General features: G+C 43.3%; 1 protein-coding gene across 1 annotated transcript; it reads left to right on the top strand.

Annotated features, from left to right (window-relative positions):
* The first annotated feature begins 123 nt into the window (after nucleotides 1–123).
* GTF3C4 (general transcription factor IIIC subunit 4) lies at nucleotides 124–24,748 on the top strand. The gene is made up of 5 exons (XM_067742860.1): nucleotides 124–603; nucleotides 8,247–10,073; nucleotides 13,363–13,493; nucleotides 16,813–16,901; nucleotides 18,662–24,748. The coding sequence occupies exons 1-5, from the start codon at nucleotides 262–264 to the stop codon at nucleotides 18,724–18,726; spliced, it is 2,454 nt and encodes an 817-aa protein (XP_067598961.1). The 5' UTR covers nucleotides 124–261; the 3' UTR covers nucleotides 18,727–24,748.
* The last annotated feature ends 2,298 nt before the right edge of the window (nucleotides 24,749–27,046 follow it).

Here is a 27,046-nt window from a genome sequence, read left to right as displayed (position 1 = left end):
CTGTCCAGCCCGGGCGCTTCTGTCCGGCCAGCAGAGGAGTAGCTTTTTTTTTTTTTTTTACAGGCAGCGCCTTGGCCACCTGGCAGGGCTGGGTCGCCTAGCAACGGCGGGGTCCTTCCTGGCTCGGCGGCGCTTCGGGCCTGAGGGGAGAAAACCGCAGCTAAGGACGTTGGGGGCAGGCGGCCGCGTTGCGGGAGGCGGCAACGGGACGGTGACGCGGGGTTGGTGCGCCCAGGGTCCGGCTTCTGCATCCGAGGAGAGATGAATACGGCCAAGGCCCGGGTGGGGCCCGTGGCCGACCGGCCTGCGCCACCCGAGGAGAAGGAGGGCGAGGCGGGCGGGAAGGAGCCGGGGGCGGACGCGGCCCCCGGGCCCAGCGCCGCGTTCCGCCTCCTAGTGACTCGGCGAGAACCGGCGGTGAGGCTGCAGTATGCGGTGAGCGGCCTGGAGCCGCTGGCGTGGTCCGAGGACCACCGCGTGTCGGTGTCCACGGCCCGCAGCATCGCTGTGCTGGAGCTCATCTGCGACGTGCACAACCCGGGCCAGGACCTGGTTATCCACCGCACCTCGGTGTCTGCGCCTCTCAACAGCTGCTTCCTCAAAGTAAGTCATCCCCGGGCCGCAGCCCTGGGTCTCTGCCTGCTCCCCTCCCGCGCCCGCGTCACGGGTCCCTGGGGAATCCCGGCCCACGCCTAGTCCGGGGATTCCCCTCCTCGCCTCCAGCGCTTAGGGTCACGGTTGCTTAAAAAAGAAACAAAAAACCGCCCAGACGTTTACGCCCGATTCCCCGGGTCACCCATCCATTCCACACACACACACACACACAGTCCATTCCCGACACACACACACACACACACACACGGTAGCTTAAAAAACAAACAAAAAACCGTCCAGACGTTTACGCCCGATTTCCCGGGTCACCCATCCACTCCCCCCACACACACACACGGTAGCTTAAAAAACAAACAAAAAACCGTCCAGACGTTTAGCCCGATTTCCCGGGTCACCCATACACTCCCGACACACGCACACACCGCACACATCTCGGCCGGCTGCCGGCACACACACACACACACACACACACACACACACCGCACACATCTCGGGAGGTCCCTCTCGGAGCCACGTTTTCCCTTCGCCCCAGCGTCTGGCCGGCTGCCAGCGCCGATTTCTTTCCTCGGCGCTTTCTGAGGCTCCACCCCCTGTTGACCCAACCCCAGACCTGCCTCTGCCGTTGCTCCTGTTGTCTGGGGCTTGCTCCCCGAGGCCTTTGGCTGGCTTTGTTTACTGTGTTGTGCCCTCCACTTGCGCCTCTTTTGCTTTGGAGGAGAAAAATTGGTTCTTTCCATTGTCTTTACTGTTTCAGTGACTTTATTATGAGTGGTCTTTGCTTCTCATTTTGCGCAGATGGATAAATACTGGATGTCGGGGTTAGTACTCCAGTTTTTCTTCAATAACTAAGAGGCTTTGGGATGTAGAACGAAAAATAGAGCTTCTGGAAAATAAGTGCAGTTCTTAAACTTAAAGCCCGAGATCTCCGTGTAAATTTAGTGCTTTCGGTTTCGTATTAACTAAGTTTGCCTTCAGAACTTTAGGGCTCCTGAAGTTTTATTGTTCTGTCATCATCATTTGCAAGTTGTTGGGGTTTTTTTTAAGTAGTAAGTCGTATTGTTCATTTAGTGGTTTAAAAGTATCGCCTGCCGTTGCAGGGGACACGGGTTCGTGCCCCGGTCTGGGAAGATCCCACATGCCGCGGAGTGGCTGGGCCCGTGAGCCATGGCCGCTGAGCCTGCGCGTCCGGAGCCTGTGCTCCGCAGCGGGAGAGGCTACAGCAGTGAGAGGCCCACGTACCGCAACAACAACAACAAAAAAAAAAGTATTAAAACTTTTGCTGTTTCTTTTATAGATCTGTATGCATATATGTGACAGTTAAAGTGTATATTCATTCTTTCAACACATTTTTGAATACCACTGTGTATCAGCTAGGCACCAATCTAGGTTCTGGAAGTAAAGCATTATACAAAACAAAGTCCCTGTCCTCATGGAGCTTACCTTCTTTTTGCAAGTCGTGAACAAATAACAGTGTAATAATAGGTAGTGATAAACGTTGTAAGGATATGTATCTATATAAAGAGAACGTATTTTTGTGAACTTGAAGTTTTTTTAAAAAAAACTCTTACTCTGCACAGCCATTTAAAATAGGAATCACTAACTGGGTAGGGTACAGGGAACCCACACCACTTTTTAGGATACTTAATCCAAGTTTGAAACTGATAAGTTGATGTTGAGTTGGATCATTGGTAAACCTGTATGACTAAGCCTTCTAAGGTCTTGGACAAGATGTGAACAAATTGATTCAAGTATAACCAATCAGGTGGATAGATGTTCTTAATGCTCCTGAACTGAGAAACACTCAAGGAGGGAGGCAGAACAAAGGGGTTTTAAAAGGTGTATCCTCTGCTGAAAAGGAGCTTACTGTCGCTCAGGATGTTCACATGCACATCAGCTAGAGAAAATCTTAAGTGTGTGTCTCAGTATGGTAGAGATTTAATACTTTAGCAGAGAGAATTTAAAGAAAGGAAGGAATAGTGAAGCGAGATGCTCTTATCAGGGAAGGTTATTTGGTGGTGAATCTGCAGCAGACCTAAAAAAAGGTAGGGTTTGGGTTGTAAGAAGTCCTCCGGAGGAAAGGGTCATCCAGATGGCAGCAATGAGGTGCCCGTCTCGCACACATACATGCAAATCATGAGCATAACGTGCTGCTGTTTGTGTAAATAATGATGGGTCAGCAGTTGAGTTCAAGTAGCTTTCCTAGAGAGTCAGAGGAAGTAAAGTGAGGCCAGTTTGGGAACTTTGAAGGTCAGTCTGAGATGGTTGACTTCAATCTAGGAAGGCCTAAAGTGCTGTTACAATATCATGGACGTGGACTGACCTGGTGTGGTTCAGGAATATGAATCTGGCTGGCCTATAGGCAAGTAGATGATTGTTGGCGTCAGTATAAAACAGGGGTTAAGAGATTGCACTTTGGCACCAGATAGCAAGATAGGCCTATCTATAAAAGGAGAGTAATAAAACCTACGTTGGGCTTCCCCAGTGGCGCAGTGGTTGAGAGTCCGCCTGCCGATGCAGGGGACGCTGGTTCGTGCCCCGGTCTGGGAAGATCCCACATTGCTGCGGAGCGGCTGGGCCCGTGAGCCATGGCCGCTGAGCCTGCGCGTCCGGAGCCTGTGCTCCGCAACGGGAGAGGCCACAACAGTGAGAGGCCCACGTACCGCAAAAATAAATAAATAAATAAAACCTACCTTGTTTAGAATTTTCAGAATATTCAGTTAAATATATATTTATATACGTACATACATGTACATACATACACATGTGTAATTACTTAGCACAGTTCCTGGCACACTGTAAATGCTCAATTTGAAAAATAGTCATACAAGTATGAAGGAAGGAGCTTGGGTTAATGCTATGACTGTGGATATGAAGTTATTTATAGTACTGTATTCTGATAAAAATTTGACTCTGTAGTTGGTTCCACACCTGAGAAATGAGTAATAGGAAATCTTTATATATCCCTCTGGTAATTGATTGCTTTCCTGAAATTAATTAGTGGCATCTTCCCCTTCTGCACTGTTCTTCGGTATGCACATCACAGAAACCACCAATCAGCAGGCTTACTAGCCTAGCACTGCCTGGTGAATGAATGCTGAGTTGTCCTGCAATTCTAAAAGAGGCTTCTGTGGGATAAAACTGGAGTAATGGTAGGAATGTAAAGAAGTCTCTATGTGTACTTTGACTGCACTACCCGTTGACAGTCCCTGTGGATTTAAATCTACTTGGTGCTGTCCAGCTCGCTGTAACATGAAAGATGGACATTCTGCAACCTAGATTTCAGTATGTAGCACTGCTAGAAGGTAGATACTAAACCTCTTTGAAGCTTTTGTCTGATCATTATTTAGATTATGAATTTTTTCAGGAAAATATGCAGTTAAATAATAGTTGACATATTATCTGCAATTTGCAAGTTACTGTCCTGGGCACTGAGGTTATGTGATATAAAGGTGAATGATATAAATCTGAAAAGCAATAAAATAGTGACTTAAGAATAAGTTGCGGACTTCCCTGGTGGCACAGTGGTTAAGAATCCGCCTGACAATGCAGGGGACATGGATTCGAGCCCTGGTCCGGGAAGATCCCACATGCCGTGGAGCATCTGAGCCCATGCACCACAACTACTGAGCCTGCGCTCTAGAGCCTGCGAGCCACAACTGCTGAGCCCATGTGCCACAACTACTGAAGCCTGTGTGCCTAGAGCCTGTGCTCCGCAGCAAGAGAAGCCACCGCAATGACAAGCCCACGCACCACAACGAAGACCCAACGCAGCCAAAAATTAATTAATTAATTTAAAAAAAGAGTAAGTTGCAGTTTCTTTTCCCATTGGACTGCTGATTTAATGAATCATCTAGTTGTACACAGTTCCAAATTCTAATAATATATGCATAACTAATTTGTATCAGTTGTTAAGAACGTTAGTAACATTAACTCCATCTACTACATTAAGTAAAATAACTATTTCCTGTCTTTGGAATTATATTCCTGCCCTCAAGAAGTTTGCTATCTAGTAGCTTCAAATGAGTTTTTATTTGTTAGGTGCTTACAAAGTACGTAGCTATTAGTTGTAATAGTGGCCAACTAGGAACGGGATATAGTCAAATGATTGGCTGGGGGTCAGCCTCTGGGAGCTAGACTCTTAACTGGTATGCTTCTAGGGCATCTGAGTACTTGTTTTGATTTGTTAACTAGTTTGTGATATGGAGAGTTGAGGGGAGGTCCAGTAGGCTAATTCAAACTACCTAACATATTAGAAATTACTGCACAAAAAACCCTAAGGACTTTCCCTACTGGCTGACATCCACACTGCTCTCCATTCCGTCAAGGATTCTTCCTGCAGTGAGTAGGACCAAGCTTGAGCTTCCTTTATTTCATTCTGCTGCTGTTTGGGGTTACGCATTCTGTAAGTTTACTTTCAGTTCTACAGTAGATTTTATTGTAATAGTAAATTATCCTAGTCTGAGGATTATTGCTTAGTTTACAGCATTATGGGATTTGGTGAACAATTTTATATCTACCCTTCATTTGGTGGACAACTTAATGCCTATCTACCCTGCATTTTACAGACTTTCATTGGGTCTCATTAACATTACTTAATCCTCAGAGAGTATTAATAATTGTCACCATAGATAACATTTATTGAGTATTTATTAGTATGTGCTTTACATACATTGACTTAATTAACCTCCAAACTCTATGAGAACATGTATTATTATACTCTTTATAGATGAGGAATTAAAGCCAGAAGGTTTAAACAGTTTGCTCAGGGTTACAGAGCTAGTGTATGATAGAGCCAGGATTTGAATCCAGGCAGTCTGGCATCACGGGAAAGATTTTCACTCAAATTTTATATACCCATCCAAAGCTCTGGGCTTTGATTAGCATTGTTTTATTAACAGGTTAGCCAGTGACACCTGTATTTAATTGGAATTTCCAGTCTGTATTTCTCCAGCATGTCTGTAGGTGTATCCAAGAGACTACACTAAAATCAAGATACACTGCCCAAGACACAATTTCCAGAGATGACAGCCCCCTGAAAGGTTCTGTTGTTTAAAAAAAAAAAGTTTGGACGTATGGACACCAAGGGGGGAAGGGTGGGGGTGGGATGAACTGGGAAGATAGGGACTGACACATATACACTAATATGTATAAAATAGGTAACTAAAGAGAACCTTCTGTAGAGCACAAGGAACTCTACTCGATGCTCTGTGGTGACCTAAATGGGAAGGAAATCCAAAAAAGAGAGGATACGTGTGTACGTATAGCTGATTCACTTTGCCGTACAGCAGAAACTAACAACACTGTAAAGCAACTATACCCCAGTTTTTTAAAAATGGTAAAAAAAATAAATAAGTAAATAAAAAATAAAAGTTTGGATAACTCTGGTTAAATAAGTCTCTTCAGTAGCTCCCTGGCTATAACTCTTGATGGGGGAATAATATATAATATATAGCATTTTCAAAACTTATTTGGTTATAGACCTCTTTTTCAAGGGGCAATTGAGGGGAGTGATGTTCTGTTTTACACACTTTAGGAAAAGTTAGTCTTCTAATTCATTTGTTGGACTTTATATCTACTTTTCATTTTATATGCTTATGTATTATGCAATTTAGCAGTTAACTATTTGTTGCATTATGGTTTTCTGACACATCTCTGGTTGTCCAAGCTTTATCAAGGAATGTAATGGTTCTGAGTTCATCTTCCAAGGTCTTTCTATATTCTGGAGTGTAATTGCTCTGGACTTGGGGACTTAAACTCATTTAAAGTGAGTTTCATTATATCCATGTATATTTAGGCTTGAATTCCTTTTTAATCATGTTTAATCTACTCTTTCCAGTTTGAAGATCAGCCTCTATGTAAAAGAAGATTGACACTAAAAAGGAATCGAAAGATTCTGCTTTCTCTGTTATCCATTTCTCTAAAGACAGTGGTTCACATCCTTTTCTTCTTCCTACTTCTGACATAACAGAAACCATATTGTATTTTATTTTTATTTATTTATTTATTTTTGGCTGCGTTGGGTCTTTGTCGCTGCACGCGGGCTTTCTCTAGTTGCGTGGAGCGGGGACTACTCTTTATTGCGATGTGTGGGCTTCTCATTGCGGTGGCTTCTCCTGTTGCGGAGCACGGGCTCCAGGCGCGCAGGCCTCAGTAGTTGTGGCACATGGGCTCCCGAGCGCAGGCTCAGTAGTTGTGGCTCATGGGTCCAGTTGCTCCGCGGCATATGGGATCCTCCCAGACCAGGCCTCGAACCCATGTTCCCTGCATTAGCAGGCAGATTCTTAACCACTGTGCCACCAGGGAAGCCCCCAGAAACCATATTTTAATTGACCTGTGTTCTTTTGGGGCTTTAGCCTTTCTGGCTATTTTCTTATAGCTCTGGACCACTTTCTTTTGGTCATTTATCTCTCCTCTATCTTTAATGTCCCTTTAAAATCTTTCTAAAGAGCTCACCATTGTACACCTAGACATTAAATAAATAGCACTGCTCATGTATGTTACAGACTTGGAGGAGGGAGAGATGAATGAAAGCTAGAATGATCTCAGAAGGCCTCAGAGTTTGACCTGGTAGGAGGGATGGGATTCAAATAGAAGGAACGAGAGCATTCTACACAAGGGAGCCAGGGAAGGCAGAATGGGAGTGTTCAGGGAACGGCAAATAGTCTAACGGCAGTGGACATTATTCTATACAAACAGTGGACAGGCACTTCCCTGGTGGCGCAGTGGTTAAGAATCCGCCTGCCAATGCAGGGGACACGAGTTCGAGCCCTGGTTTGGGAAGATCCCACATGCCACGGAGCAACTAAGCCCGTGTGCCACAACTACTGAGCCTGCGCTCTAGAGCCCACGAGCCACAACTACTGAGCCCACGTGCCACAACTACGGAAGCCCATGTGCCTGGAGCCTGTGCTCCGCAACAAGAGAAGCCACCACAGTGAGAAGCCTGTGCACCGCAACGAAGAGTAGCCCCCGCTCACTGCAACTAGAGAAAGCCTGCACAGAGCAACGAAGACCCAACGCAGCCAAAAATAAATTAAGAAAAATAAATAAATTAATTAAAACAAGAAAAGAAAGAAACAGTGGACAGAACTGTTGGAGTTGGCTCTCAGCGTAATTTGTAAATGAAATTTCAGATAGAAAACTTAAGAGCTGACATTTGTATTACAAAAATATTGTTAAAAATCCAGACATCTAATTGTATCAAAGATGTATATAGGTAGATATTTTTTCATGACTTTCTCCTTTATTGTTTTGTGACTAGTTCAGCAGAATGCTTAGCTGACTCTTTAGAATCAAGTACATCTTTGTCATTGCTACTGCATATGTCAATTCTGAGAACCATGTGGGAACGAGGCTATGAATAATGACAGCACTTATTCTGACCCTTAAAAAAAAATTGCCATTACCTGAGTGAATGCTCACTTAGGTTTAGACACGGGCTTGATCTTTCAAATGCATGTCATGCCAAAATTAACAGAACTGATATCAAATTACTGTTTTACATATTTATAATATGTAAACGTGTAACTGATTTATGTATTTATGTGAATCAGTTAATTCACCCTAATCAATGTAAATATAGTCCTCTTAGAGTGAAATATTTATCTGATAGTTTTTATATCTCTTATTTTCAGGTTGGCTCAAAAACGGAAGTTGCTGAGTGTAAGGAGAAATTTGCCGCCTCTGAAGACCCCACAGTCAGTCAGACTTTCATGTTGGACAGGGTGTTCAACCCTGAGGGGAAGGCTTTGCCACCACTGAGAGGATTCAAGTACACTAGCTGGTCCCCCATGGGCTGCGATGCTAATGGCAGGTGCCTCCTGGCAGCGCTGACCATGGACAATCGCCTGACCATCCAGGCTAACCTCAACAGACTGCAGTGGGTCCAGCTGGTCGACCTGACGGAGATTTATGGGGAACGTCTTTATGAGACCAGTTACAGGTTCTCTAAAAGTGAGGCCCCGGAAGGGAATCTCAGGGATTTTGCTGAGTTTCAGAGAAGACACAGCATGCAGACACCAGTCAGGATGGAGTGGTCAGGCATCTGTACCACTCAGCAGGTCAAGCATAACAACGAGTGCCGCGACGTGGGCAGCGTGCTCCTGGCCGTCCTCTTTGAAAACGGCAACATTGCTGTGTGGCAGTTTCAGCTACCGTTTGTAGGAAAGGAATCCATCTCTTCATGCAACACAATTGAGTCAGGAATCAACTCTCCTAGTGTTTTGTTTTGGTGGGAATATGAGCACAATAATCGGAAAATGAGCGGCCTTATCGTGGGGAGTGCTTTTGGACCTGTAAAAATTCTTCCTGTCAATCTCAAAGCAGTTAAAGGCTATTTCACGTTAAGGCAGCCTGTCGTCTTGTGGAAAGAAATGGACCAGTTGCCAGTACACAGCATCAAGTGTGTACCGCTGTATCACCCTTACCAGAAGTGTAGTTGTAGCTTAGTGGTGGCCGCAAGAGGACCCTATGTGTTTTGGTGTCTTCTTCTGATCTCCAAAGCAGGTCTGAATGTTCACAATTCTCACGTCACAGGCCTGCACTCACTGCCGATTGTCTCCATGACTGCAGACAAGCAGAATGGGACGGTATATACTTGTTCCAGTGATGGGAAGGTGAGGCAGCTGGTTCCCATTTTCACAGATGTTGCATTGAAGTTTGAACACCATTTGATTAAACTCTCGGATGTGTTTGGCTCAGTGAGGACACACGGGATAGCTGTGAGCCCCTGTGGTGCGTACCTGGCCGTCATCACCACTGAGGGCATGGTCAACGGCCTCCATCCCGTTAACAAAAACTACCAGGTTCAGTTTGTTACTCTCAAAGCCTTTGAAGAGGCAGCTGCTAAGCTTCTGCAATCTTCAATTCAAAATCTCTTTAAGCAGGTAGATTTAATAGACCTAGTACGTTGGAAGATTTTAAAAGATAAACGTATCCCTCAATTTTTACAAGAAGCTTTGGAAAAAAAGATTGAAAGCAGTGGGGCCACCTATTATTGGCGTTTCAAACTCTTCCTCCTGAGGATTTTATACCAGTCAATGCAGAAAACTGCTTCAGAAGCCTTATGCAGACCCATCCTTGAGGACTCAAAAATCTTACTAGTTGACTCACCTGGGACAGGCAATGCTGAGGGCGAGCAGCAGGAAGAAGGCGCTGCCTCCGAACAGACGACTAAGCAAGGCCTTCAGGAGAGGAGCAAAGGAGGTGATCCAGAGGGCCCCACAGATGACTCAGTCACTCAGCCTGGAGACACTGGAGGCCGAGAGCCAATGGAAGAGAAACTCCTTGAAATCCAAGGGAAAATTGAAGCTGTGGAAATGCACTTGACCCGGGAGCACATGAAGCGAGTCTTAGGCGAAGTATACCTGCACACCTGGATCACAGAAAACACTAGCATCCCCACCCGGGGACTCTGTAACTTTTTAATGTCTGATGAAGAGTATGATGACAGAACCGCACGGGTAGGTGTTTATTAACAAAAACACTGAAAAGTCTGCTTTCTTTGTGAGAAAGAAGTGACCTAAACTTAGTTCGTAAAGCTCCACTTTGCTTTGACATTTTTTAGGTAATTGATTGGCATGAGGTGCAGGAGAATAAATAAGAAACAGATTAATGCAGAGGACATACTCATATCACACAAACAATATTGCAGTTCTTACTCTCACTGTGGCCTTGATTGGTACGCAAGGTTTGAGAGATTTCCAGGCTGTGGATGAGCTCCAGAAGCAGACCACGCTGTGATTGGGCAGACCCAGCAGGGGAAGTGTGGCACACCCTCCTTTCCCTTCCTGTTTGCAGAAGGTTTGGGAAGTGGGAGGACTGTGGCCGGGACTGTTTCCATTTGATAGTACTTGAGGGGGTCTTCTGATTTAGTCTAGAAGGGCATAGGAGCTAAACAAATAATTACTTATACATTGTTGTTTTGTTACAAAAACTGGGTATAATCTTTATTTTGATGGTAGAACAGTCTTACAGTATTATCCAAAATGTATTTCACAGAATTCAAGTTCCCTGACAGAACAGTAGGGTTCCAAGCTTGGGGAAATACTGCATACTCTATACTCCTCTTAAAGGTTCCCAGTGTACATCATCCTTCTAAGGGTTCTGGGAATTCCTATAGGAAAGAAATCATTTAACTTTGTGTAGCTCAGTGTTGTATAGACTTATTAATCAGGAATCCTGAGCTAACAGCTTTTAAAATCCTGAAGAATTGTGTTTTAAGGAACATACTGTATACTAAAATATTCAGGACCACAGATGTCTGTGGTTCTTTTTACTCTGAAGCTTGATATTTATGCTCACTGCCTGAAGTCTTATCTAAAATATTAATTGCAGGTAATAAATTCAGATATCTTCCATGCCTAATGTCAAACCATTCGCGAATCACTTGTTGCATTTTCTTGTTGGAAAGGGGTGTGTGTGTGTGTGTATACGTACCCGTACACCCCTAAAATTATTTCTTAAGGATGTTTGCAACAATCTGATGTTGACTGAAAAAAAATACACAACCTAAAAGTTCAGTTACATTTTATTTGGCAGACAAAACTGAGGACTTAAGCCTGGGACACAGCAAGCATCTCAGATAGCTCTGAGGGACTGCTCCCAAGGGGCAAGGGGGTGGAGCCAGGATCTATTGGAGTTGTTGCAACAAAGACCAGGGTAGTTGGAGCATTAAAGATTACTGTTAATTAAGGAAAACCAGATATCTGAAGTTAAGAAATTTAGCACTTTTCTGTGTATGGGAAGATGCAAAGTCTGGGCTCACTGAAATCATTCCTTTGATGTGCACCTCAGCTACATGGGGCCAGTATCCTGTGCTTCTCATCTCGAGTCTCCTTGGTGCCCCAGCAGGGGTGGCTGTAGTGGCTGACTGCTAGGTGCCGGGGCAGGGTGGCAGGGTCGGGGTGGGGGGGCATCCTGCCTCCATCATGAGTTCCCTCAGGGCTCACCGACGGGTAGCTGTAATGTGATGGCTCGATGGCAGCAACATCCTTTGTTTACTGGTACGGCAGGCAGTACTTTCATTCACACCCGAGTAGTTAAGATGTACTGTTCATGTAACTGACTTTTCATCTTTGAAAGTCAACTTTTAAGAATTGTTTCATTGTGGTCTAAATTGTGTGGAAGAGTTTTCTGGTATCACTGGTTCATAGGACCTAGCAGGGATATTATAAGTGTAAAATATTAACAAAAACATTTTAGGAAATTTGTAATGGAAGCTGGTCGGCAATGATTCAGAATAATTGTCCAGATGCTGCATGAACATGGAAAGCTACATTTAGCATAGTTACTTGGTTCCAACAGAGCCAATTTAAAGAAGGGAAGATTATACTCTGCCCATCTACAGCAACTGAGTTTTGATTGAACACGATACGTTTCATGTTTTAAAATCCTACTGCGTAAAACAAATGTTTTTTGTTTTGGAGTTTACTAGTTAAAGGCTAAGGAGAGTACTCAACTTGTAACTTGGAATTTATAACTTTCTTTATCCCCTGCTTTGAAGGTTGCTCGTGAAATCTGACAGTAAACCATTGGACAGTTTTCTTAATAAATGCACATATTTTGAAAGATAGGGAATAAACTTTGTTTTCAACAACTAAAAAATAAAGTAAAATCCTACTTTTACTTTATTCATAAAGTGTTCATAAAAATGAATCTTTTCAAACCTAGTACATTGGTTGTCCCTGCTATAAGGGACCATAAATAAGAATTTTCAAGGCCAAAAAGGCCAAAAGTTAATGGGCTTTAAATTTGTAAATTATATGTAGAGTAGGTAAGACACCCTTTTGAGCTATTAAGATACCCTTCAGAACTTCAGTGAACTAATTTTAGTGACTCACAGACTAAGAAGTTCTTACACAAGAGCTTAAGTGTCAATGGATTAAAACTTTGAAGGACATTATCTGCTAGTAAGACAAGGTAGTTCTTAAGGATTGGTGTATCCCATGCCTCCCAGTAATATAGCTGGTAAAGGTGTTTTTCCAACAAAATAATGAAGTAGATCAGTGTTTTGCAGACTTTCATTTTTGGAGTGATGCAACTCTAATAAAGCAGAGAAACAAGCAAAGCTGAAGTAGGGCCAAGGCCTAGAGCCCGCCCCGTCCATCTCTCCCACTCCCACGGTGGGTCCCGCCATGCCTCTGCTGTGGGGTCGGTTGGTCTCCAATTGCAGGCTGACTGGATTGGTCATGGGTCTTTGGGCCATCAGAAGGGGAAATTATTATTTTTTAATCTTGATTATCTTTTTACTTTGTAAGCTTTTCTTAAAGAATAGACTTTTTTTTTTTTAACATCTTTATTGGGGCATAATTGCTTTAGGAATAGACATTTCTGTAGTTCTACAGAGTTAGTGTTTCACATGATATTTTGCCTATAGAGATTATGTTTTTCTTAAAGTCAAAACATTGTAAGTATAGCTGAATACTTTGTCTTCTAACAGAACTCTGAAGTCCTTGTTTCAGAAGCAATTAAAGGCAAGTAATAAGATTTGCGTTTTCAGAACAGTTTTCCCTTTAGTGGGTAAAGTTCACTCTGTCGTCACAGGGTGCCTGAATGAATTTATTTTGTTGTACTCAGCCAGTTGACACGAGTTGAAGGTCCAGCTTTTTTACTTTTCAGAGAGAGTGCTGGGCCTATGTGGAGATGCAGAGCTCCTGCTGTGTGTCAGATGCCGTGTAGGTTTCCATTTCTCCTCTGTTTTAGGAAGCCCTGCGCTCACCACAAAACATGCTGACTGCTTTGTCTCACTAGGTGCTGATCGGACACATCTCAAAGAAGATGAACAAGCAGACTTTCCCTGAGCACTGTAGTTTGTGTAAAGAGATTTTGCCATTCACAGATCGCAAACAGGCAGTCTGTTCCAATGGCCACATTTGGCTCCGGTAAGCTGTTTTTGCTCATTTTCCAGTTTTGTGTCACACAAACCACTGTAAAGTGTTTATCCAAAGTGTATGTTGCCCATGCCATTAGGTTGGAGAAAAGCTGCTACTATAAAACCTGGTGTGGGCTTTCTACCATCCGTTTGACTCAAGCGAGACACCCTTTAATGATGGGTTATTTTCTGCGTCTTGTATATAGGGGGTTATTTATTTTGGTAATATTATTTTGCTCTGAAGTAGCATTAAATTTTTAAAAATCAGTATGACAAAAGCAATACCTGCTGAAGGTAATAGAATATAAAGTGCTTCTGTACTCTGTTTGGTTTATCTCTAACAAAAGATAGAGGTCTTCCTCCGTCTCACTCTAAGAGGGAACCTTGGCACGTCTTCATCTTATGGCCCCACGGGCTGCACGTGCCGCAGTTGGTCACTCCCTCTTCCTCCTCCTTAAAGCGCTTTGTTATCACCTGGCCCTCTGGACACAGTATCTCCTTGATGTCCGTCTTTGGACCTGTCTTTCTTCTGTCACCACTCTCCCTGGACTGTCGCCTATCATCTGTACACTGGTGACTTAAACATATTGCTTTAGTCTGAATCATTCCCCTTCAGTCTAGACTTCATATCTAAGCACCTGCTCAGTTGCTCTGTTTGGAAGTTTTAAAGGCATTTCAAATTTGAATCCAGCCTTTTCTTGCTACCTCCACCTCTACATCCCTGGTCCACGACACCATCATCTCTTGCCCAGATTATTATAGTTATCTCCCAGCCCATCTTCTGTGTCTTTCCTTGCCCCCTCCAGGCTGTTTTAAGTAGAGCTGAGGTTGTGATCCTATTATGACCTCATCAGCTCATGTCACCCCCTCTGCTCAAAACTCTCTAGTGGCTGCCCATTTCTGATGAGTAAAAGCTAAAATCCATTCAGTGGTCATGACTCCATGGCCTGGCCCCCATCAAGGGGGCCATTTTCTCCGGCTTGCTGACTTCACTCAAGTTGCACTGGCCTCCTTGTTCCTCAGGTACACGCGGCACCCCTCCCACCCTGGACGTCTTCACTGGCTGTCCTCTCTGCCCGGGGTGCTCTTCCAGCAGGTGTCCACAGGGCTTCCTTCCCAGCCACACTGCCTAAAATCGTGACACCTGATGACATCCCTCTCCCATCTCAGTATGTAGTCTTCATCCCTCTTCCTTGCTTTATTTTCCTCCTTAGCAGTTATCACCACTATATATATATATATATATATATATATATATTTTTTTTTTTTTTTTTTTTTGCGGTACGCGGGCCTCTCACTGTTGTGGCCTCTCCCGTGTGGAGCACAGGCTCTGGACATGCAGGCTCAGCGGCCATGGCTCACAGGCCTAGCCACTCCACAGCATGTGGGATCTTCCCGGACCGGGGCACGAACCCGTGTCCCCTGCATCGGCAGGCGGACTCTCAACCACTGCGCCACCAGGGAAGCCCTATATATATTTTTTTTAATGAGGAACCTTCTCTTTCTTTTTTATAAATCTATTTTATTTATTTTTGGCTGCGTTGGGTCTTCGTTGGTGCACATGGACTTTCTCTAGTTGCCGCGAGCGGGGGCTACTCTTGGTTGCGCGACGCGGGCTTCTTATTGCGGTGGCTTCTCTTGTTGCGGAGCACGGGCTCTAGGCGCGTGGGCTTCAGTAGTTGTGGCACGTTGGCTCAGTAGTTGTGGCTCGTGGGCTCTAGAGCACAGGCTCAGTAGTTGTGGTGCACAGGCTTAGTTGCTCCGCAGCATGTGGGATCTTCCCGGGCCAGGGCTCCCACCCGTGTCCCCTGCATTGGTGGGCAGATTCTTAACCACTGCACCACCGGGGAAGTCCCACTTAATATATTTTTACTTTATGTTTTTCTCCTTTCTCTGGAATAGAAAGTTCATGAAGACAGGCAATTTGGTTGTTTTGTTCATGGCGATTTCTAGAACAATGCCTGGTGTGTGGTAGGCACTCAGTAGGTTTTTAAAGTTTATTTCCAGTAGAAACAGGATTGTGCGTTAACTACCTTAACAACTTGCGTGTTCTCTTAGCAAGACGTTGTGGGCATTTTCCACATCAGTACATAGATCCCCTTCCTAACAGCTGTAGAGTTCTCCACTGTATGGATGCTCCGGCACTCCCTCTTACTGACGGATGTCTGGATTTCCCGGCCATTGCTGTGTCCCTAGACTTCCGATCTGACTGTTCTGCCTTATGTTTGCGGAGAAGAGGAAACCAGCTTGTAATAGTAGTGGCCTTGTAACGGTAGCCACTTGCGCCTGTTGGCGTTGCCAGCGTGCCAGGCACGACTCTGAGCAGTACCTGCATCCTGAGCCACACGAGGGGCGCCGCCACTGTTCCCATTTTTACAGATGAGGAAACTGGGGACTGGGGAAGTCCGAATTTGTCCAGAGGCAACAGGCGGCTAGCGGCAGAGCTGAGAACTTGGCCTATACATTGTTGTCCCTCAGATGGCTTCTTCCACAAAAATTATTTTCATTTTTGCTGATTGAAGTTAGTGCCAGAATACCTGGGTGTAATTTCTCCCGGTGAGGATGGGTGCTTGCTCCCACTCAGGTATAATCTTTCTTCCTGTACACCCAAGTCTTTACTCAAGGTAAACCTACTTGGGATTCCTTCCCCCAACCCTCCCTTCCTCTTTGTATTTTTTACTGCTTAGTTGCTCACCCTAAACACTGTTATCCTGCAGAAAACCTTCCACGCAGAGCCCAAGTGCTCTCTCTGATATCCACTGCTGCCCACCTTCCCTTATTTGCCTGGTCCTGGTAGATGCTCAGTGAATGGCCATTGGTTGGAATTGAACCTCTGAGCTTTTGTTCATGGCCCTTCTTTTTTTGCACCATTAATTTTGTCTTCTATATCTTTCAGGTTTTCCCCACTGTGCTGGGGAAGACAGTGCTTATACCTAATCTTAAAATTCACTAACAAGAATAGTTTCCAGTATAATACATAATTGATTTTTTTAACATGAAAAATTCACAGTGCAATCAGGTGTAAGCGGACTACATTCTTTCTCAGTGCTGCAAACATGGCAAAAAAAAAAGAAGCTGCAGTGCCTGTCTGGATTAGAAGCTTTGTATCTCTTGGTTTAGCCTGACGGACACTCCCCTTTACTAAGTGTGGGGTGGGGTAGGTCTGGCCTGTGCAGAGGGATACATTGTCGCCATGCATTTGTGAGCTGTTTCTGCCCTTTACTTAGTTAACTTGTGGTTTTAGAATAACTGTATGTGGTGAGTTACCTTCAGTACTATGCTGCTTTCCACCGTTAGTAGAACTGATGGTACAATCTGTCTGCTTTCAGGTGCTTTTTAACCTACCAGTCCTGCCAGAGTTTGATATACAGAAGGTGTTTGCTCCATGACAGCATTGCCCGCCATCCAGCCCCAGAAGGTGAATGCTTTCCCAGCTTGTGGGAGGGTGAGGTTGAGCACCCCCAAGTCCTCCCTCCTGCTTAGTCTTGTGCCATCAGGGATGGTGAGCAGGCTCCTCGTGCTCTGTACACTATTATCACAAACCACAGCTAATTAAAAAGTGGTCACTGGAACATTATTCACGTTAACATACCTGTTGCATGTTAGTGTGGGAGTAAGTAGGGCTGCAGTTTACTGTTCTGTCACTGCAAGCAAATTATTCAAAAAAGCTTGTTTTAGATGGCATGTATAGACTATATAGTGTTTGAAGGAAAACTCTGCAACTGATAACGTATACAAAGACAGCATTGCTGAAACAGGGACATGCACTTGCAGTCATCCTTCTAGTAGCCATGGTGGGATTCTTTTTCGGGTTGGTCAGTATTCTCTTTCCTGATAGCCCTGGTGACAAAGCCCACATTTATGACATAACTAGTTGGAAATAAGATCGTAGATGTGTGTCAGGAATTAGTGATGTAAACAGCCCCATGAATGTCAGTTTATGACCTGAGGTTCATTAACATCACACTAACCAAATGAGCTAACTAGACACCATTATACACCTGTGTACACTTTGGGGGTAATTTATGGTCTCAAGTAAAACAGAATGTTCTGTGTAAAACTACACCCTTACTGATTTTTGCTCTAACCTGGCTGAAGCTCTCTGATTCTGAGAAGCTGGTGTGTGGGCAGCTTGTGTTCTGTATTAACTCTTTGTTATGGAAAATGCAATCATAAAAGTAGAGAAAAAGAGTATAAGAAACTCTGATGTACCCATCATTCAGCTTCCGAAATTGCCAGCTCGCGACCTTTCATGTTTCATCTGTAGTCCTCCCCCCGCCTCCCCCTCCCCCCCCCCCCCCCCCCCCCGCTTCCCTCCTCTTTTTTTTTTTTTTTTTGGTACACAGGCCTCTCACTGTTGTGGCCTCTCCCATTGCGGAGCACAGGCTCCGGACGCGCAGGCTCAGCGGCCATGGCTCACGGGCCCAGCCACTCCGCGGCACGTGGGATCTTCCCGGACCGGGGCACGAACCCGCGTCCCCTGCATCGGCAGGCGGACTCTCAGCCGCTGCACCACCAGGGAAGCCCCCCCTCCTCTTATTGGATTATTTTGAAGCAAATGTTGGGGGACTTTTAAACACTCATTGCAACTGAGAATTGGTATACTATTTGGACAGGAAATCAGGAAAAGATGGAAACAAGTAAAAAACACACACCTGCCAGGTGACGTTGTGTTGAGCCGCATACAGCTCTTGGGAAGAATGTGAATCGCTGAGATCTGGAGAGTACTAACCGGTAGAGCACAGTATTTCACAGACCAGGGAAGTTTTTAAAAGGGGGAGAAAGTGTTGACACAGTGTTGCCATGTTTTTATTTTTCCAAGTAATGTATTTTTTAAAGTTACTGTTACTGTAATTTTATAAGAGTATTTTAACATTATCCACGTATGAAGGATATACTCTGAGAACAAAGTATAGTCCTTTCTTTAAAGAGAATAAATTTAGCTTCATGAGACACTCATTCATTGCCCTTATTTTCCTATTGCATCACGCACTCAGCTTTGGGGACCACAGATTTAGTCCAGCCTCGTCTAGAACGTTGTAGTGAGGGGCTCTGTGCAGGGACACAGAGCTGGGACCAGAGTGCCCATCCCTTAATACTGTGGTCCATCCAGGGCTCATCCCATTTGATTGCCTTTTCTGAAGTTTACGCTCAATACTGCTTGTCTTACTTTTGTAGATCCTGACTGGATTAAGAGGTTACTGCAAAGCCCCTGCCCTTTCTGTGATTCTCCTGTCTTCTGAATGTCCAGGATGGGAAGATGGAAAGGGCATGTACTCTGCTGTGGAAAGTGCCGTCCAGCCCCAAGAGCTAGGACGCGCAAGAAGAGAGGCACCCTTCATGACTGTACATAGGGCGTGGGGACTCACTGCTGAAGTGTGTTCTCTGTCTCCAGGGACTAAAGAATGTCTTTAAAGTGACTGAGTGCAGAGATTTTAAGTCCTTTTGAGATGAACATTATCCCCCAACTCCTTGCCAATGAGGAACTTATTTTTCAAGTGTCTTGACTGAAGCAGTTTGAACAAAACGCATGCCCTGTCATTTCTCAGAACAGAATGGTCCCTTCTAGGGAGTATGGATAAGGGCCTTGCTGGGCCGAGTTAGGCTTTTTAATTCTGGCCTTGGTCTGGAACTGTCTTGTGGCTCCAGGGAGCTGTAGTTACCTGGTACGTGGTATGCAGTGTCCCAACAGATATTAAAGTGTCTGAAACAACCTGTGGGCCTGATATTTGGTTCTCAACAAACAACTGCAGATCTGCATCCTGCCAGTTGTTTTTCATGCATATTGAAAACATTTTCTTAAAACTATATATTTTAAAGAGGTTGAAGCCAAGACTAAAGTTGGTTTTAATGTGTCAAAAGATCAGGTGACTCTTGTAAGTTAATAATTGTGACATTTTTAATGATCTCTCCCATGTCATCAGTTTCCTGCTCTGACTCCTTCACAGGTATAAGGATGTCAAGTATTCCTGTTCACCTGCATCACAACCCTCTTCAGACTTACCTGTGACAACTTGGTGAGATATTTGTACACAGAGGAAAAGTAATATTTTCTCCTTTTTTATTAAAACATTTAATATTTTTAATGTTGATATTTCCAGACGTATCATTTATATCCCGAGTCTGTCTAGAGACGTCCAGAAAGAGACAGGCAGCTCAGAAGTGTGGACCCTTGAGCTCTGGTGCTATCGTGTGTGTAGCTCAGTCAACCAGAGGCTGGGAATTCCTTCCCTCTGCAAAGGTCCTCGATATTTATAATACAGGTATTTTCCTGTGGACTGTTAAGAAGAGATGTTAGACATTAATTGGTCTTAAAACCTACAATTAACAATAGACATTCTAGAACTACAGTGTCCTTGGATTTTTAAAATAAGTATCCTAGGGATTGGTGCTAATTAACAGGACTGTAATGCACTCACCTTGAAATGGTGCATATTTCTGGGAAGTTGGATGGGAAATACAAAATGTGAAATTTAAGTGATATTAAACCTTTATTCTAACACTTATTCTTGCTTTTATTTTTGTATCCTTAGTGAAAGACATTTTGTCCTCACTGAGAAACGCTTGCTGTTTGGAGAGCATGTAACAGCAACACCGCTCCCGCCTGTAGGCTCTCTCCCCCTAGTGTCTTCCCTGCTCTGTCCGTAGCTATTGGAGACAAGAGCCCTTAAGAGGCACTTCCAGACAGTCTGCTTTGAAATGTCTTTTGTTTCCCTTTCAAATTTTTGTTTTTGTCTCCTGTGTTTAATTCTGTATTTCTGCTGCTGTTTAGTTCTGCTGGATCATCTGCTTATCTTTCTCATTTTGGTGGTAATTTCAAGAGGAGTGTTTATCCAGACTTCAGGGTCCAGCATGTTCAAATGATTGTCAAGGAAGAGAACCAGGCAACATTAAAATCAGGAAGAACACAGCTCAGGAAGCTGTATAGCTGCGGTCGTTTGTGCCTAGAGCTGTTTCACTTTACAGTAAATATGACAGTAAAAATTGAGATCCTGTCAGGGAATTCTTGCAGTTTCTATACTCAGAGCACGTGCTGAGTTTCACTTATACTCAGAGCACATGCTGAGTTCCACTTATACTCAGAGCACATGCTGAGTTTCACTTATTTTTTTTTCCTAATCAGAGTTAGTAGTTGATTTGTTCTTACTGAGGAATTTTGTGCTGCTGCCATTTAAAACTTACGTTAAGTTTTTATTTAAAGCAGTTATGCATTTGGGGGGAAAATTTGACTCTTAGGAATAAACTAAAAAGGGTCACCTGAGTTATTTTGTATGTCTGGGTAGCAGTAAACATGGCAACTCTTTTACTAGAACGTGGCTTCTCTCTGGGGGGCTCTGCCCAATGGCATTCTTAAGGCTGAAATCCAGCCAGCACCTGCCTCAAATTTCTGCACACCGAGTTGGGAGCCCTCTGCCCCCTTTCCCCACCCCTCCCTTCTGTGGAGGTTAATCCATTGACCTGTGAGAACGAGAGGAGATTTTCAGTTAATGGCAGCATCACACAGTGCGCTTCTGAATGTCCTAAGGGTCAGCATACTTGGTGACAGAGTGGTGAGCAGCGAAGCCCTGGAAGAGCGTGAGGGACGCCGGGAAACTGTCTCCTGGTTTACACTTAGCATATGCCCTCTGTGCCTTCCTAGAACTCACCTGATCTGTGTAGTGGATTTCAAGTTAATTTCAGCTGTCACCGCTCCACAGCGTGGATGAGACGGCCATGATGCCGCTGCTTTGCATGAAGGTGCAGGAGCAAAGGTCCTGTGCAATTAGACCTTCTAAGCCATGACAGTGTTGCATTTTGGGAGTCTGATGTCCACACCTGTGTCACACTTTCTCTGTTGAGGGTTATTTGTTCCTGTTATTCTAGATAAGAAATTGAGAGTTCGTTAGGCCTGATACTCATTCTGAAATCCTATGTCCACTACCCAGACTTCAAGCCATCTCTGCCTACTATTGTATCTGCCCAAACTACCAGTTATTTTTCAATGTCAGGAGTTATTAGAACCACTGGTGAAGCTCATGGTCGAGGGTGACATTTTTCTGCTTCTCCCTCTAGGACGTTTTTGAGAATGTTAATGCTGGGGCGTGTGGGCTAGACCTATTAGCAGCCTTCACCAGTTAGGTTAAAAGAAGGTCAGAGGGTAATAATTGAATATTAAAATATATTCTGTTGTAACTGTAATGGTGTCAGATTATATGCAGAAGAAATCAAGGCTCATTGGTCTTGTCTGGAGGAACACAGAGCTGCTTTTTCAGAGCACCCGCTCTCCTGGCAGCACTGAGCTGTGTCGGGGTTTGGTGAATTGCCGCGGCTCCTGGAATGAAAGCAGGAATTACTGTCACTGTACGATTTCCACGGGTCCATCCATCCTCTCTGCTCCTGACCTCCCTCTCCCTCCCTTCCAGGAGGGGTCCTCTCCATTTCCGTCCCTTTAGTTCTCTCAGCTTTAGGACACCTTCTGAGCTACCAGATTTGAAAGAAAAATAGGTTTGTGATAAAATTTCTAAAAACTAAATCACATAGCAGGTCTCCCTTCCTAGAAGAAACTATTAAACAGTAGTTTTTCTTTCTAAGAGTAATAGTGTTAGTTGTTAACAACTTGATAAACTGTATCTGGTTTTCTTCAAAACTCTGAATTATAATTTCCCTGTTGGAAATTTCCCACACCTTCAGGCTGGACTTTGGGCAGAGTGGGCTGGATTTCATCTCCCTGCCACCACCCGCTCTGCTCCCCAAGCCAGTTATTCCTGACAAGCAAAAAAAAATTCTGGCTATATTCAAAGTCAGCAGGCCTAAACTTTTTTAAGGGAAAGATAGGTTCTGCCCTTTTTTCTTTTTAGAGATGGGACAGCACAAACAGCAAATAGCTGGACCAATAAAAGCATCTCTTTACGGCTAGCCCTGCGTGGACTGTTGGGGTCTGCAGGCTTCCATGGTTGAGTGTGAACAAACACATCCCTGTGCTCTCACGCTGCTACCTGTGTGGGTGGGGCTCAGCAGCTCTGTTGACAGCAGAGCGGCTCGGGCATCTAGCCTCTCCCCTCACCATCGTCGGATTGTAAAAATGCCTCTATAGCAGATCTAACTGAAGTGAAGTGGTTGCACTTTAGCTGTTAGTGGAAGTAGCAGCCGGCAGTTTCCAGCAGAGTTTTAGACCATGTCTCAAGTCTCATAGGTATTAAGCTTTGAACTGCTCTTTTTTGATGCTAAAAGAAGTTTTTGGAGCTAGGATCTTCATGTGATAACCTGGTATCTGCAGTTCAAGCTGACGTTAGAGCGCGTGAGATTTGACTGTCCTTATACTGCATTAAGTCAGCTTTGCAGTTGCTTCTGATGATCACTCTCACCACAGCATCGCTATCCTGGTGTACAGCAGGGTTTTTCAGAAGATGCAGAGTTGTTTCCCTGGCACAGATGCACATCAGTATCAGGACTGGCTGGCTGGCCTGAGTCTGGTAAATAGGGTGCAGCCTCCTATCTGCCTGTATGGTTTGTTTTAAGATGGCTGTTTCTGAAAACTTGCTGTAGAAATCAGTAAATTTAACGGGGGAGAGACTTTATATAACGAAGTCCTGTAAAGAAGTTAATCTTTTTGTTATATAATATGTATGCCCCCAACCTCTTAATCAGATTAGGTGATTCCGCTTTTATCTTGCATTTTAACTTATAACTATACTCCAGGGGGGGAGACTTAATGTATGATATGAGGTCCCAGACAGGGCGTTTATTCACCACAGTATTATATGGTTAACCAACATGGTGTTCATTCATTCATTCATTCATTCATCCCAGGCTTGGGAGGAGTTGCAAAGGGGGAATGATGATACTTTCATACTGATGTGATAAAGCAAAGGTGCAGGCTGTCTAGTTGAAATATTGTAAATGGGTTGGTGGACTTGAATTTCAGAACTCTAAATCTTATAGTTATTTCTAAGGTAAAAACTTGCTTACCTCACTATTATGAAGTCCTGTTAGTTTCATAGAAAGATCCTGTGAAATGGTCTCCTTGGATGGTGTAAGAGGTGGTGGCTTTGAAGCATTTCATGTGTTATCAGTTTGACTCTTGGCTGACAGACTGGTGAGGTCTAGGGTGTTTTGTTTTGTTTTTGGTATTAATGCAAAAATGAATTATGTCTTTTTCAAGACTGACTCAGATTTGTACTTCAGTGTATGAAAAGAAAGTGAACATCAAACTTGTGTAAACAGAAATAAGACTGTATAGAAAAATAAGTCTGTGTTGTGTAGAGTAGTATATATTTTGTTTATCCAATGCCTGCGCTATCTTTGTGCTTGGCTTCAAATTATGTGTTTGTTTACATATGACATTTTTTGAAATAAAAAGAAAAGGCAACTAAAAACTTAAGGTTATGGAAAGGAGATGGTTTTTTAATGCTTACCATCTGATTAGGTGGTGTGTTTTAAACGTTTAGTGTGTAAATAAAAAACTTTAAGAATAATAGCACATTTTGCTTGGAATACCCCCATCCAGAAGAATTGGCTGCTTCCCTGCATTATACGTATGTACATAGTGTTCATTATTAGATTGTAAGCTCCTCAAGGGCAGGGACTGTCTGTCTCATCTTGGTAGTTCCTGCAGCACCAAGTGTCAAGTGCCTTGCACAGAGTAGGTGCTGGTGATACAGAGAATGAGTGAGTAACTTCCTGCCACCTGTAAGACGAAGCATGGTTCACTTTTTCCAGTGTGTTCAAAACTGCGAAGAACTGATGACCGGAAAAGGGCAGAATTCTTTCTTGGGTTTGAACTGGGTCTCCTGGGCTGAAGCAGACCATGCTGTCTCCTTTGCACTAGTTATCTTCTTTCCCTGAAGATACACTGGTGTCCTGAGCTTTTATCTGATAGTAGGGCAGAGGTTTCCGGGAAAAGTTTGAAGTGGGAAAGATTATAGAGAAAATGAAATGGAAATTATGGAGGGTGTTTGTCAAATGCAGTCCTGTGGGGCAATCTTATTTTAGTTATTACTAAAGAAAAGGGTAGCAAATTCTCTTTCTTTACCAGTTAGCTGGTTGGCCAATTTTCCAGTTAATGAAATCGTTGGTTTTTTAGCTTTTTCCCATTTTGGATACCCCGCAATTGCTCTTAGGATTCTGGTACTTAGAGTCTATTAAAGTTGCTGTGAACATCCAGTGCTGTACATAATGGCGGTTTTGTAAATGTGAAATAACCTCAATTATGTTGTGTTTTGTATGCAGAGCCACTAGTATTGTTATCTTGGCCACTTTTTTATTCAAAATAAATAAATAATCAAATTACTTGTATATCGTGTGCATGTTTTCACCTGGCTTGTAGCAAAGCTTAGAAACCTCTTTTGTCCTGACCAGCACCAGCAAAGGTAAGTAATGCGCAGGCACAAGCAGAGGAGAAGGGAAGGAATCGTACAAGAAGTGGCCGTTAGCAAGGTCTCGAAAGCAATCCAGCATGCCTTCGGTGGTTTATTCCAGAACAAGTCTGAGGAACGGAAGGGGAAACAGAACAGCTTCAGTAGGCTATTAGACCACATATAGTTAACAATTCAGTTAAATAGTATCTGGTGAGTACTTAAATGAAGTGCTCGTTGCCGGATTTCAGCAACAATAAACCTGTGACTCAGACAAATCCTCCTGCTGAGAGCAACCAGAAAAGCTAGACAAACACCAAACAGGATAAAGAAAATGAATGACACGCCTCAACATACAGTAATAAAACTGCTGAAAAATCAAGGAGAAAAATCTAAGCAAAGAAAAAAGACAAGTTACTTTAAAAAAACAAAAAGCAGTAATAAGACTTAAAGACGACTTCTCAATAGAAATGGTGAAAATGAGAAGGCAGTGAAAGGTGCCTTCAGGGGGCCGAGAGAATAATTTCCAACCTCAGATTTTGAGCTTGGCAAAAAAAGTCCTTTAAGAATGAAAGACATTTTCAGACGAATAAGAATGGAAAATAATGCATCACGACAGACCCACACTAAGGGAAATTCTAAAGGGTGGTGTCAGGTGGAACTCGGAGAAGAGCACTAAGAAGGGGAGGCAGGAGGGCAAAGCTGTGACTGTGAAACAGAACATCCTGAGGTTCTTAAAACACATGCCTGCAAGTCAGGAGTGCTCAGTTCTGTAAGTCCTGGTCCTGTCTAGGACCAAGTAAAACTAATCCATATTAGACACTGGTAAGTAAATGCTTAAAGAGCAAAGGGTCTTTTAATTAAGCTGAGGGGGAAAACTAGAACATTTAAAAAATAACTCAAAAGGCAAGAAGAAAAATAAACATAGAATAGGCTGGGAAAATGAAAAGCAAATAATAGGATAATGGACTTGCACTGAAATAGAGCAGTAATTATATTAAATGCAAATAAATATCCAATTAAAGCAAAGATTGTAAGACGGATTTTTTTTTAATTTTATTGGGTTATAGTTGATTTACAATGTTGTATTAGTTTCAGGTGTACAGCAAAGTATATTCATTCTTTTTCAGATTCTTTTCTCAAAGGTTATCAGAATATTGAATAGAGTTCCCTGTGCTATATGGTAGGTCCTTGTTGGTTATCCATCTTATATGTAGTGGTGTGTGTTAATCCCAAGCTCCTGATTTATCCCTTCCCTGCCCCACGTTTCCCCTTTGGTAACCACAAGTTTGTTTTTCAATATCTGTCAGACTGATTTTTTTTTATGTTAAAAGTGATAAATATAAAATATAAGGATACAGAAAGTTTTAAAGAATGGAAGAGTATACCATGCAAGCACTAATCAAAAAGTAGTTGACATTCCATCGGATTGGAAGAATCAATATTGTCAAAATGACTGTACTACCCAAGCCAATCTATGGATTCAGTGCAATCCCTATCAAATTATCAATGGCATTTTTCACAGAACTGGAACAAAAAAAAATTTTTTAACTTGCATGGAAACGCAAAAGACTCCGAATAGCCAAAGCAATCTTGAGAAAGAAAAACCGCTGGAGGAACCAGGCTCCCTAACTTCAGACTATACTACAAAGCCACAGTAATCAAAAAAGTATGGTAATGACACAAAAACAAATATAGATCAGTGGAACAGGATAGAAAACCCAGAAATAAACCCACACTCCTATGGTCAATAATCTATGACAAAGGAGGCAAGAATATATAATGGAGAAAAGACAGTCTTTTCAATAAGTGGTGCTGGGAAAACTGGACAGCTGCATGTAAAAGAATGAAATTAGAACATTCTCTGAAACCACACACAAAAATAAGCTCAAAATGATTAAAGACCTAAATGTAAGACCAGATACTGTAAGACTCCTAGAGGAAAACATAGGCAGAACACTCTGACATAAATCGCAGCAATATCCTTTTGGATCTGTCTCCGAGAGTAATGGAAATAAAAACAAAAATAAATCGGGCCTAATTAAACTTAAAACCTTTTGCACAGCAAAGGAAACCATAAACAAAACAAAAAAACAACCTACAGAATGGGAGAAAATATTTGCAATGATGCAACCGACAAGGGATTAATCTCCAAAATATACAAATGGTTCATACAGCTCAATATCAAAAAAACAATAGGCCAAAGATCTAAATAGACATTTCTCCAAAG

Source organism: Pseudorca crassidens, chromosome 7, assembly GCF_039906515.1.
Source record: "Pseudorca crassidens isolate mPseCra1 chromosome 7, mPseCra1.hap1, whole genome shotgun sequence".
NCBI classification, from domain to species: Eukaryota; Metazoa; Chordata; class Mammalia; order Artiodactyla; family Delphinidae; genus Pseudorca; species Pseudorca crassidens.
Note: the sequence above shows the minus strand (reverse complement) of the source record. Positions and strands in the feature narration are given on the sequence as shown.

Bases quoted from the DNA above. Each gene is read 5' to 3' on its own strand.
- GTF3C4 (XM_067742860.1), top strand. From the start codon at position 262: ATGAATACGGCCAAGGCCCGGGTGGGGCCCGTGGCCGACCGGCCTGCG. The intron at 604-8,246 runs GTAAGTCATCCC...TCTTATTTTCAG, and splicing joins TCAACAGCTGCTTCCTCAAA to GTTGGCTCAAAAACGGAAGT. The intron at 16,902-18,661 runs GTGAATGCTTTC...TTACTTTTGTAG, and splicing joins CCGCCATCCAGCCCCAGAAG to ATCCTGACTGGATTAAGAGG.